The sequence below is a fragment of the Halichoerus grypus genome, chromosome 6, assembly GCF_964656455.1.
Source record: "Halichoerus grypus chromosome 6, mHalGry1.hap1.1, whole genome shotgun sequence".
NCBI classification, from domain to species: domain Eukaryota; kingdom Metazoa; phylum Chordata; class Mammalia; order Carnivora; family Phocidae; genus Halichoerus; species Halichoerus grypus.
This window is the reverse complement of record NC_135717.1, coordinates 104950262-104962282: the sequence shown is the minus strand read 5'-3', so window position 1 is coordinate 104962282 and position 12021 is coordinate 104950262. Positions and strand designations below refer to the sequence as shown.

General features: G+C 38.2%; 1 protein-coding gene across 2 annotated transcripts in view; it reads left to right on the top strand.

Annotated features, from left to right (window-relative positions):
* PKP2 (plakophilin 2) overlaps nt 1–10400 on the top strand; it is a 93101-nt gene extending 82701 nt beyond the window's left edge. Inside the window, exons 11-13 of one of the 2 annotated variants that reach the window (XM_078075876.1) lie at nt 4837–5026; nt 8294–8381; nt 8529–8733. In XM_078075876.1, the coding sequence (XP_077932002.1) occupies nt 4837–5026; nt 8294–8381; nt 8529–8597 (347 nt within the window). In that variant the 3' untranslated portion in view covers nt 8598–8733. Of the gene's footprint in view, nt 1–4836; nt 5027–8293; nt 8382–8528 lie in introns of both variants that reach the window. The other variant, XM_078075877.1, reaches the window with a different exon arrangement.
* The last annotated feature ends 1621 nt before the right edge of the window (nt 10401–12021 follow it).

The window sequence follows — 12021 nt, the reverse complement described above, 5'->3', positions numbered from 1 at the left end:
TTAATTCCCTTCACCTGTTTCATGCATCCCCCCCTACCTACCTCCCCTCTGGTAAACATCAGTTTGTTCTCTATAATTAAAAGTCTGTTTTTTGGATTGCCTTTTTTTTCCCTTTGTTTATTTTGTTTCTTAAATTCTACATATGAGGGACACGTAGGTGGCTCAGTCAATTAAGTACCTGCCTTCGGCTCAGGTCATGATCCTGGGGTCCTGGGATTGAGCCCCATATCGGGCTCCCTGTTCAACAGGGAGACTGCTCCTCCTCTCCTTCTGCTGTTACCCCTGCTTGTGCTCTCTCTCTCTCAAATAAATAAAATCTTTTTTTAAAAAAAATCTACATATGAGTGAAATCATACGGTATTTGTCTTTCCCTGAGTGACTTATTTCACTTAAGTGTTACACTCTCTAGCTCCAACCATGTTGTTGCAAATGACAAGATTTCTTTCTTTTTTTAATGGCTGAATAATATTCCATATAATGCATATATACACACACACACACCACATTTTCTTTATCTACTCATCTATCCATGGGTATTTGGGCTGCTTCCATAATTTGGCTACTGTAAATAATGCTGCAGTAAACATAGTGGTGCATGTATCCCTTTGAATTAGTGTTTTTGTATTCTTTGGGTAAATACCCAGTAGTGCAATTACTAGATGGTAGGGTAGTCCTATTTTTAATTTTTTGAAGAATTTCCATACTGTCTCCCACAGTGGCTGCACCGGGTTGCATTCCCACCAACAGTGTACGAGGGTTCGTTTTTCTCCATATTCTTGCCAACACTTGTTGTTTCTTGAGTTTTTTTTTTATTTTAGACATCTGACGGGTGTGAGGTGATATCTCATTGTGGCTTTGATCTGCATTTTCTTGATGATAAGTGATGATGAGCATCTTTTCATGTGTCTGTTGGCCATCTGTCTTCTTTGGAGAAACATCTGTTCTTGTCTTCTGCTCATTTTTTAATTGGATTATTTGTTTTATGGGTGTTGAGTTGTATAAGTTCTTCATATATTTTGGATAATAACCCTTTATCAGATATGTCATTTACAACTATCTCCTTCCATTCAGTAGGTTATCTTTTAGTTTTGCTGGTTGTTTTTTGCTGAGCAGAAGCTTTTTCATTTGATGTAGTCCCAGTAGTTTACTTTTGCTTTGGTTCCCTTGCCTCAGGAGACATGTCTAGGAAAATGTTGCTACAGCTGATGTCAGACAAATTACTGCCTGTGCTCTCTTCTAGGAATTTTATGGTTTCAGGTCTCACACTGAAGTCCTTAATCGATCTTATTTTTGCATATGGTGTAAGGAGGTGGGCCAGTTTCATTCTTTTGCATGTTGCTGTCCAGTTTTCCCAGCACCATTTGTTGCACAGACGGGTATTTTCCCATTGCATATTCTTACCTCCCTTGTCAAAGATTAATTGACCATATAATTATGGGTTTGCTTCTGTGTAGCCCCATGCTTTCATAAGATGATCCCCTGATAAAGCTCCTCTCATTTCAAAGACAGTATCGAGAAGAGGCTTCTGCAAGATAAATGCAATTTTTAAATTCCAAATCAGCTTTATGTCAGATACACAATTTGAGTGACAGGACCCATCTTGATTCAGAGTATTCATAGCCAGGAATAAATGAAAATCAGTTTGAAATACATGAATCGCATTCTCATGAGAGACTTCTAGACTAAAACTTTCCATATGTTGACCTGGAATGAAATCCTCACATATTACTCAGATTTACAGAAATAAACTTAAAACTTACGTTTTATTGGAGCGCCTGGGTGGCTCAGTTGGTTAAGCGTCTGCCTTTGGGTCAGGTCGTGATCCCAGGGTCCTGGGATTGAGCCCCGCATCGGGCTCCCTGCTCAGTGGGGAGTCTGCTTCTCCTTCTGCCCCTCACCCCTGCTCGTGCACACACACTGTCTCTCTCAAATAAATAAATAAAATCTTTTTAAAAAACTTATATTTTCTTACAAATTTAAAGATAGGCACACTTGGTATGGTGACAGAATAATAGATCTCATGCAGAGGACAGCGGATCTGCGTCCTACAGTGCCACTTTGTTACACACACCACCTTGGCTAGTCATTCAGTCACTACGTCACAGTGATTTTACAAGGATCAGATAAAATAATGTATTTATAAGGAAGTATTTGGACACATCTTGAGATTCTCAATTCCCATTTACTCATAGTTACAGATGTTTTCAGACATCCAACTAATGTCTTGACTTTTTAAGGCATTGAACTTAAAGATTAAATAAAATCTCCCTCAACAATATGACATTGAGCTCTAACCCTCCAATATGATGATAAGGCCTTTAATTTTATATATCACTATTAAAGATCCCATTTTAATTGTCCCAGAATAAATATATTTATCCAGACCCAGTTATGTGTGTATGTATGTATACATACCTATGCTCTTTCTTCTCAGGTTTCTTTTGCCTATTTTCTTTCCTAGGTTATGTGTATGCAATTATGTATGTATATATATTACCAACTCTTTGAAGTAGATACTGTTATTCCCCCATTTTACAGGTTAGGAAAATGCAGCATGGAGAGGTTAAGTAGCTTGGCCAGACCACACAGCCACTGAGTGGCAGAGACAGGACTGAAACTGAAGAAGTGTGACTTCAGAGGCTGAGCTCTGAGCTCTGAACACTGGGCCATGATGTTTCAATGAGAGTCAAAGCCAGAGTTCAGGTCTTTGAGCAGAAGGTGTGTCTTTCCTGTCAATCATGTCCACGTATTATCAAAGGATGATAGTTGCTCAGTTCCTTTTATTGCATCCCTCTCCGTTTTAGGCATAGTGATCGATGCTGGAAGTCCAGAAATGAATATGATAATTGTCTTCAAGGAACCCATAGCCCCCTTTGGAATTCAGACAGGCCCATGACTAATTACAATGCAGTGCCCTAGAGAGGAGTGCAGTTCATCGTGACACATAAACTCAGATGAAGAAACAATAAAATTAGGCAGAAGTATTTGTTATACAACCATGATAAACACAACACTGTATTGAAGAGTTGTGAGGAGCAGTAGGAGCATGCTCTCAATCATTTAAGAAGAGTCCAAAGTAGTAAGAGAAAAAGAAAACATACATGAAAAGAATTATTGCAAAAAATCCAGTATAAATTCATATTGCCTAAAATATATACCAATATATTTGACAAGTTATAATCAAATCATCAAATATTAATACCTCTTTTGTTACCACAAAAAAAGCCAAATTAAAACCCTACAACCAAGAACTTACATAGAAGGTGAAAAGATAAATTTGAAATAGTGGGGTTTTTTTTTCTTTTTTAAATGATAGTATTATTTGGGGCACCTGGGTGGCTCAGTCGTTAAGCATCTGCCTTCGGCTCAGGTCATGATCCCAGGGTCCTGGGATCGAGCCCCACATTGGGCTCCCTGCTCGGCGGAAAGCCTGCTTCTCCCTCTCCTACTCCCCCTGCTTGTGTTCCCGCTCTCGCTATCTCTCCCTCTGTCAAATAAATAAATAAAATCTTTAAAAAAAAAAAAAAGTATTATTTGTACATTGAAGAAACTAAGCAGTACAGATAATTTTTTAAAAATTTTTAAGTCACCATCAATAGTATTATAGAAAAACAAGTCCTATTAATATTTTAATGTATTTCTTCTCAGGTTTCTTTTGAATATTTTTTTTCCAAATGTTATATATTCTTTATAAATAACTGTACTGAATTTTCTCACAGAATACTAACATAAGTATTTTCTTGTTATACATGTTTCGTAAATATTTTTGGGATACATAATCTTGGCAGATGTGTTTTAGATAATCATATTCCTGTTGAGTTATTTAGGCTTTTTATAATTTTTTACTTATAAGAGCCTCTGCATAAAGCTTTTTCTGTTTTTAAAAGTAATGTCTTTAGGATGAATTTCCAGAAGTGGAATTACTGAATCAAACAATGTGAAAATTTTTTTAATTCTTCACACTTCTGTCAGATTGTCATTGTCATTTCTATCAAAAGATTTCCAATGTACTGAGCACAGAATATCATCTTTTTCAGGGCGCCTGGGTGGCTAAGTTGGTTGAGCATCCAACTCTTTTTTTTTTTTTTTTTTTTTAAAGATTTTATTTATTCATTTGAGACACAGAGATAAAGAGAGCATGAGCAGGGGAAGAGGCAGAGGCAGAGGGAAAAGCAGGCTCCCCGCTGAGCCAGGAGCCCGATGTGGGGCTCGATCCCAGGACCCTGGGATCATGACCTGAGCCGAAGGCAGACGCTTAACCATCTGAGCCACCCAGGCGCCCCAGAGCATCCAACTCTTGATTTCAGCTCAGGTCATTCTCTCAGGGTCATGGGATCGGCTCAGCATGAGAGTCTGCTGGAGATTCTCCCTCTCCCTCCGCCCCTCTCCCCACTCACAGGCATGTGTACCCACATGCACTCTCTCCCTATCAAATAAATCTTTTAAAAAAAAAGAATATCATCTTTTAAAAAATCTTTTTTAAATTTGAGTATCAGAGATTATATCTTTCCATATGTTCATTAACCAGTTGTGTTTCTTTTTAAAATATTCTTTACCAGGGCGCCTGAGTGGCTCAGTCAGTTAAGCGTCTGCCTTCGGCTCAGGTCATGATCCCGGGGTCCCGGGATCGAGCCCCGCATCAGGCTCCCTGCTCAGTGGGAAGCCTGCTTCTCCCTCTCCCACTCCCCCTGCTTGTGTTCCCTCTCTCGCTGTCTCTCTCTGTCAAATAAATAAATAAAATCTTTAAAAAAAAATGTTCTTTACCCAAAATGTATTGGGATCTTGAGATTAAGGGACAGTCCTTCTAATCAAGTGTTGATTTTTTTCATTTTATAGCCAAAGAAACTCTACCGGATTTGGTTTCCATAATTCCTGACACAGTCCCGAGTACTGATCTTCTTATTGAGACTACAGCCTCTGCCTGCTACACTCTGAACAATATGATCCAGAATAGTTACCAGAATGCACGGGATCTTCTAAACACTGGAGGCCTGCAAAAAATCATGACCATCAGCTCAGGCGATGTGTGAGTCCTATAGTATCTGCCTGTTGGCTGTCTCCTCATTCCTCACCACCACTCCCATATGTAAATTTCAACACACATTGAGTACCATGGGTATTATGCCCAAAAAACGAGATTGTAAAGTTGGGCCAGATCTTCTGGTTCAATCCTTGATAATCAAGCAAGTGAAAAACTGAATTCTCCAAGCCAAATCGTTGCCCATTCACTTCTAAAATATCCAGATAGTCAAACTCAGTAGTTTCCCTGGGTAGTACACTCCAGCCTTTTATCAACCTAATGAATTAATTTATTTCCCAGAGCCACAGCTGTGATTTAAAACCAGCAAAACGTAGGCAAAGTGGGAGTCCTAGGGACAGGGACTGCCCCTTTCCTCACTTAGATCTGGAGTCAGTGTCGCCCCAGGTGGCTTAGAAGAAGCAGGGATAATACAAGAAGTAGGAGACAACATAATCAGAAATTCTTGCTTTCTTGGTTTTCTCTATAACATCTCTTCCATCTCTTATTCCCTTTTGAGAATAGAAGGCCTAATGTATAGAAGTAATCCTACATCCCTACTTCTGTGTCTTTAATTTTTCCCCACTTAAAAAAAAAAAAAAGGTGATAAAGAGAATGAAAAACCTTGTGTAACGAAATTATTACTATTAGTTAATTTAGAGGCATGGAATCCAAAGAGGGCATCTTTTTCTCTTTATACAATTCTGAATTGTTTGACTTGTTAAATACAAGTTACTTTTGTAAACAACTAAGAAAGAGATGAAATGTTATACCCCAATTCTAATGAGTTGTAAAGCAAACGGACTTTACCCCTGGTAGACAGATGTGTGCTTGGCCCCACGGGAAAGCACAGCGGTCTCTGGTGTCCTGGAGTAAACACACATCTCCTTCCCCACAGCCCCATTCAGGCAGGCCCTTGTGCTCTGCAGCCCCACTCTGGCAGACCTCATGGGGAAGGAAGACCATATTCAGAGTCAGGATTAAAAGGAGCCCTGGATGGAATGTCAGTTCCCCACGTCAGCATATTCACCTGCCCCCAGAGTCTGGCAGAGAGCAGTTGCTCAATCTTTATGGAAAGATTGAATGATTGCTCTAGAACAGAAATGACTATTTCAAGTAGTCATCCGTGCTTATAAGCAAATGTCCGTAAGACCATATGATTTTAATTATTTGAGTATTCAGGCATAAGCAGTGCATGAGAATATGCCCTCACTTTTGGAAACTTCTTATAGCTTAGTAACATATGGGGATGTGCTACTCTGTTCTTTTTTGCCCTGAGTGTCCATTTGCCCTGTCTCAAAAAAAAAAAAAAAAATCAAAAGGAGCTTCTACCATTGTGCCTGCTGTTCCTTCCTTGCTAGAGTGTTGTATAGCTGACCTGTAATTTAGGGGCTAGACTGGAAATCCGTTGCGATTTATAGCATTTTTTTCTTTGAATAAATGATTTCCAACTGCCAAACAACCAACTTATAAAGAAACTGTGATATAAAACCCTTGTAATTCAAAAACATTTTCCAATTTTAAATATTAGAGACCCATAGCTTTCATGGATTTATTAGTACTTCAGTATTAGCAGGTGACTTTGAAAAGTCCATGAAGTACTAAAAAAAATCTGTAAAGTGCTAATTCGACTTATTCTTAATGCAAGGCTGGCATGGAAGAGAAAGGCTTTTAGCTAATGAATGAACTCAGGATGTGCTTTTCCATACAGTATTGCATTTTCTGTTCATGGTTGCCTGTTTATAACCTTCTATGATATGAAAAATTAGATCTTTGTTTCTTGTTAAAAAGAAAAAATCCAGCCGTGTGCTAGTTCAGGTGATGGAAGGGAAAGAGTTCTAAGAAACCATAGATCCTTAGCCAGAAACAGGATGTTTAGGACAAACTTTTTGTTTTGTTTTTTATTTAAATTCAATTTAATTAACATATAATGTATTATTAGTTTCAGGGGTAGAGTTCAGTGATTCATCAGTTGTGTATAACACCCAGTGCTCATTACTTCAGTGCCCTCCTTAATGCCCATCACCCAGTTACCTCATCCCCCCCACTCACCTTGTTTTAGGACAAATTTGAAAGCAAAACATCAAAAACTAAGTATAGTGTCGGGGCACGTGGCTGGCTCAGTGGGTGGAACATGTGACTTTTGATCTCAGGGTTGTGAGTTTGAACCCCACGTTGGGTGTAGAGATTACTTAAAAAATAAAGAAGAGGGGCACCTGGGCGGCTCAGTTGGTTAAGAGTCTGCCTTCGGCTCAGGTCATGATCCCAGGGTCCTGGGTTCCAGCCCCATGTCAGCCTCCCTGCTCCACGGGGAGTCTCCTTCTCCCTCTGCCCCTCCTCTGCTCTCTCTCACTCTCAAATAAATAAATAAAATCTTTTTAAAAAATTGAAGAAAAAAACTAAATATAGTGTCCAATTCTGTAGTGACTTGGATTTATAACAGGAGTGCATTTTCCATTCACTTTATACAAAAACAAAGAAATTTTGAAGCTATTTTAACAAATATTTCAACAAGAATTTATTATATTACCTTGAAAATATTACTCTTACACTCGTAGAGTCACTAAGTCTAGGAGGTAGATATATTTTTCAGTCATGCTTTCCTGAATTTGTATTCTACATATATGCATTATAAATGTACAAATACATTTCTATAGTGTATATATATATATTTAATTTTATTTATTAATGTAATATAAAATAAATGTAAATAGTGTATATAAATATACAAATTGTATTCTATAAATCAAGGATCTATGAAATCTAAGGATATATTCCTTATAAATACCAGGAATATGCTCTATAAACTATTTGTTGGCCTGTGCTAGTGGTTTTATTTATTTATTTATTTGTTTGTTTTTTAAAGATTTTATTTATTTATTTGACAGAGACACAGCAAGAGAGGGAACACAAGCAGGGAGAGTGGGAGGGAGAAGCAGGCTCCCTTCTGAGCAGGGAGCCCGATGTGGGGCTCGATCCCAGGACCCTGAGATTATGACCTGAGCCGAAGGCAGACGCTTAACGACCGAGCCACCCAGGCGCCCTGTGCTAGTGGTTTTAAAAGATTTTTTTTTAATAATTTTTTTTTTTTAAACCCATTGTGGCCCCTGGCCTTCAAGGCTCACCATCTAATTCCCTTGTCATGGTGAGTGGCCTGACTTAGTGGATGGCCACCGAGCAACAGCAGTTAAAGAAGATTTACGGAACGTCCAAAGACAGCATCCAGAAGCCCGACACGTTCTCACTGATCTCGGAATGCCTTTTTCCTCTTTTCAGCTATGCCTCCAACAAAGCAAGTAAAGCTGCTTCTGTTCTCCTCTATTCTCTGTGGACACACACGGAGCTCCATAATGCCTACAAGAAGGTAAGAACACTAAAAGGGTATGGGTTGCAGTAAACAGCCAGATCGTAATGTCCCGCTTGTCTGCCCCTGGCGAGACATCACTCAAAACTCCATTTTCTCGTGTGAAAATGTTGTTACCTTTCACATTTCTGTTTGCTTACTCCAAAGGCTCAGTTTAAGAAGACAGATTTTGTCAACAGCCGGACTGCCAAAGCCTACCACTCCCTTAAAGACTGAGGAAAATGAAAAATCGTGCTCTCAGAAATCGCAACCTCACCATTCTCAGCCACAAAAAAGCCCCAAAGGAAAACACCTATTTTTCTACTTCCCCGCCCAAGAAACCTCAAAAAAGCATGCCCTGTTTCTTAGCCTTTTCTATTTCCAAGGTCCCCAGAATCCAGAAAACAAATAAGCAGAATATACTTTTATTAGTCTTCTAATTCTGCATTCTGCAAGTTTGCTACCAGTACATACTGGCAACAGGCTCGCTTTGACCCTCCACAGATTGCGGTCCTCGTGATCGGGGCTTATGGTGCAGGGCCTTCCGGAACCAAAATGTGAATTCATGTGGAATGAACATTAACAACAAGTAAGGAAGAAGGTGGTTGTATTACTAGGATTTTAAAAGTTTTATTTACGTTTATATTCCTTTTCTGGTTTCCATGTTTTGTCACTCATATGCACATTGCTTCGCCTTTGAGCCACGATTGTATTGTTCTGCAGTGTTGAAACAGAATGGAAACGACAAGAAATATTTGCAGAGTTATCCAGGAGAAAATTTAATGGCAAAATTATACGTTTGTTTACTTTGTGCTTGTTTTTATCCTCTTGAATTTTTTTCTCCGATTTGAAATGAACTTAAGAAACTTAGATCACAGAGCATGCGTGACTCTAAGAAAATGAAATTGAAATGAAGTGATCACAGCAAATTTAAAAATCTTTTCACAGACAAAGGCGACTATGGTTATGAAATTCAATGTTCCCTCTAACACTGGGTAAACATGAGTCTTGCTCAAAGAAATACCTACCCTGTGACAATACCATGAAATGCAAATCTCTTCTGAATAGTAGGATTCAATGTGATCTATTGCCTGGACTTTTTCAGCAACTTCTGTGGGCTGGTAGAAAAATGGACTCTATGCTCCTCAGCTACAAAAGGAACCAGAACCTCTCAAACTGTTGTGTGAGCCCAGGGCACTGAAAATACAGCTCATTTTAATGAATTACATATCAATCAGCCGAACTTTGCCCAACATTTAAAAAATAGCACAGAGCCTCTCAATCTCATGTGATCTTCCTCAAGCCATTATTTTAAGTCAAGGAAATTCTAGAGCAAAAAAAAAATGAAGACATTACGTTGAGGAAAACTATGTCAAGGCCACCCAGAAATTATATGAGAAATACTAATATTGAAAAGTTGACGTCATCTGCTGAAGCGAATCTATATCAAGTGTTCTTTTAACTGAGCTGTGATTAATACCATTTACATAAAATTAGTCTTCTCAACTACAATTCTGTTATATTTTGCTTTTTTTAAAAAAAAATCTGACAATGTTTGCTATAAGAAAATAAGAAGGAAAAAATCCGTCAGCTCCTTTTCACCAGAAAAGTGTAATAGAAAAATAAATTCCCATTTTCAGTTTGAATGTGTACTTAAGTCTTTATTATATTTAGAAGATAAAATTCTTTGAGTTTTAAGAGCTTGTTGGAGAAGACTTAGATTACTAACCTAGTTCAAAATGAAATTAGTTAGATACCAATTTTTAAATACTGAAGAGAGAAATCATCTCTTTTTCTAGAGTTTTGATGAATAACATTTGGAACATTTTTATTCCTCCAGGTAACTGATGGATGTTCAAGAAGCTTCTGTGTTTTTTAAGGCATTAGTAGAGCCTTCAATCTTAAACACAAAAAGAGGGCAAAATAATGTTGCCTGCATTGGTATCTGTGTATATCTGATTTATTTGTGTATCGTGGTATATGTGATATGATTAAACTTCGGTTGCTAAGGGTTTAATAAATGTTTCTATTTCTTCCCTACTTAAAGCCCTAAATTCTTTACCAAGAAACACTTCCTGTAAGAAAACTGGAATTAGCTAATGACTAAAGCATATAACCATGGAGAGACATACAAATGTGGTAGATTTTAGTGAATTGAGTTGGTCTGTGACCCTGATAAGATAGTGTTTGATCCCCGTGTCCTGCTTTGTTCACTCTGCTTACCAAAAAACCTCACTACTTTACTATCTGTGGAGACCTCTGAGGGAGGAGGTCCTTGTGTGTTGAATATCAGTTTTTGATCACAGGTCCACACAAAAAGCCCTTTTTTAAAAAAATATGTGTCCCAACCTTGCCCATGTCATCAGGGCAATTGACAAGCTGAGCGGGGCCTTTTTGTGTATTTGGGCTAAGAGCTCCGAAGGGCTGCTTCCTTGTCAAGAATTCTTAATGGTGTTGTGGCATATGGGAGGTCGCTGCCCTGGCTTTCTGTCACTGGAAACATTTGTTTATACCTGATGGAAATAACCAAAGGGTTATCTGGCAAGATAGGGGATTAACATGTCAAATGGGAAAATAAGCAGCATGAGTAGATAAACCACTTTAAAATGAATTTAATCACCCTCTGAAGAAGCAATTTCTTAGAATAAAAAAAGGAAATAGGAAATAAATATATTTAAATATATCTTTATATACATATAATTTATTTGTACTATAGTTATAAATGAAATTTCCTCTAAAATGTGTCATGAACTTATTATGCTTTGGAATGAGGACTACTTCAGTATGTTTGTACTTTCAACAAAATTGCAGAAGCCTCGAATCACGGGATGTGAGGATTAGGGGGGAATTTAGAGGACATCTGGTCAAGTCCTCCTTAAAGTATTGTCTTGCATCAGAAAAGACGCAGTTCTTATCAAAGGAACAGAGGAGAAAATTTGCAGTCATTCTTTCAGCTGATGCTCAGCGTAACCCTGTAATTCGCTCATTTTAAGAGTCAGTAACTGTTACACTAAAGTATTTGTTGTGGAAGAGAAAATAAAAAAGGAAACAAACTTTTCAAAATAAAATCCTGTTTTAGATTTAATGTTTTAGTTTATAGCGGTACTGATAGTTTCATCTCTTAGGAAATAAACTTCAACCTTTTAAGGACCGTAAAAGAAAGGAAAACTCTCTTTTTATGACATATTCAGGAAGGAGAGATCAAAATGCTGTATGTTGGTAAAACAGCTGTTTAAAGTATGAGTGGAAGGAAAAGCATTCTGAAGCCATAGTGTGGGAGACACACGTAAAGAATTCAGCAATAGTTAGCCTGGAAGAAAGGTGCCATGTTACCTGTCTTTAAATATCTGAAGGACCTTTGTATAAAAGATGACAGTCTTATTCTGAGTAGAAGACAGACCAGTACCAATAGGTAGAGACTTGTGAGACTAGCTTTGACTGAACAATAGTGAACATATATTGAGCACTCCTCACAGTCTCCTCATGAAGGATATACTTTTTCCTCTTTTCAGATATGGTTGGTTCAGTTAAATGCCCTAACCCCTTCCCCCCCAGCTACCCATTTTACACACACACACACACACACACACACACACACACACACACATCCCTTAGAAGGCCAGGTAAAAACGGGGAAAACAAATATGGCCCAGTCAACTGA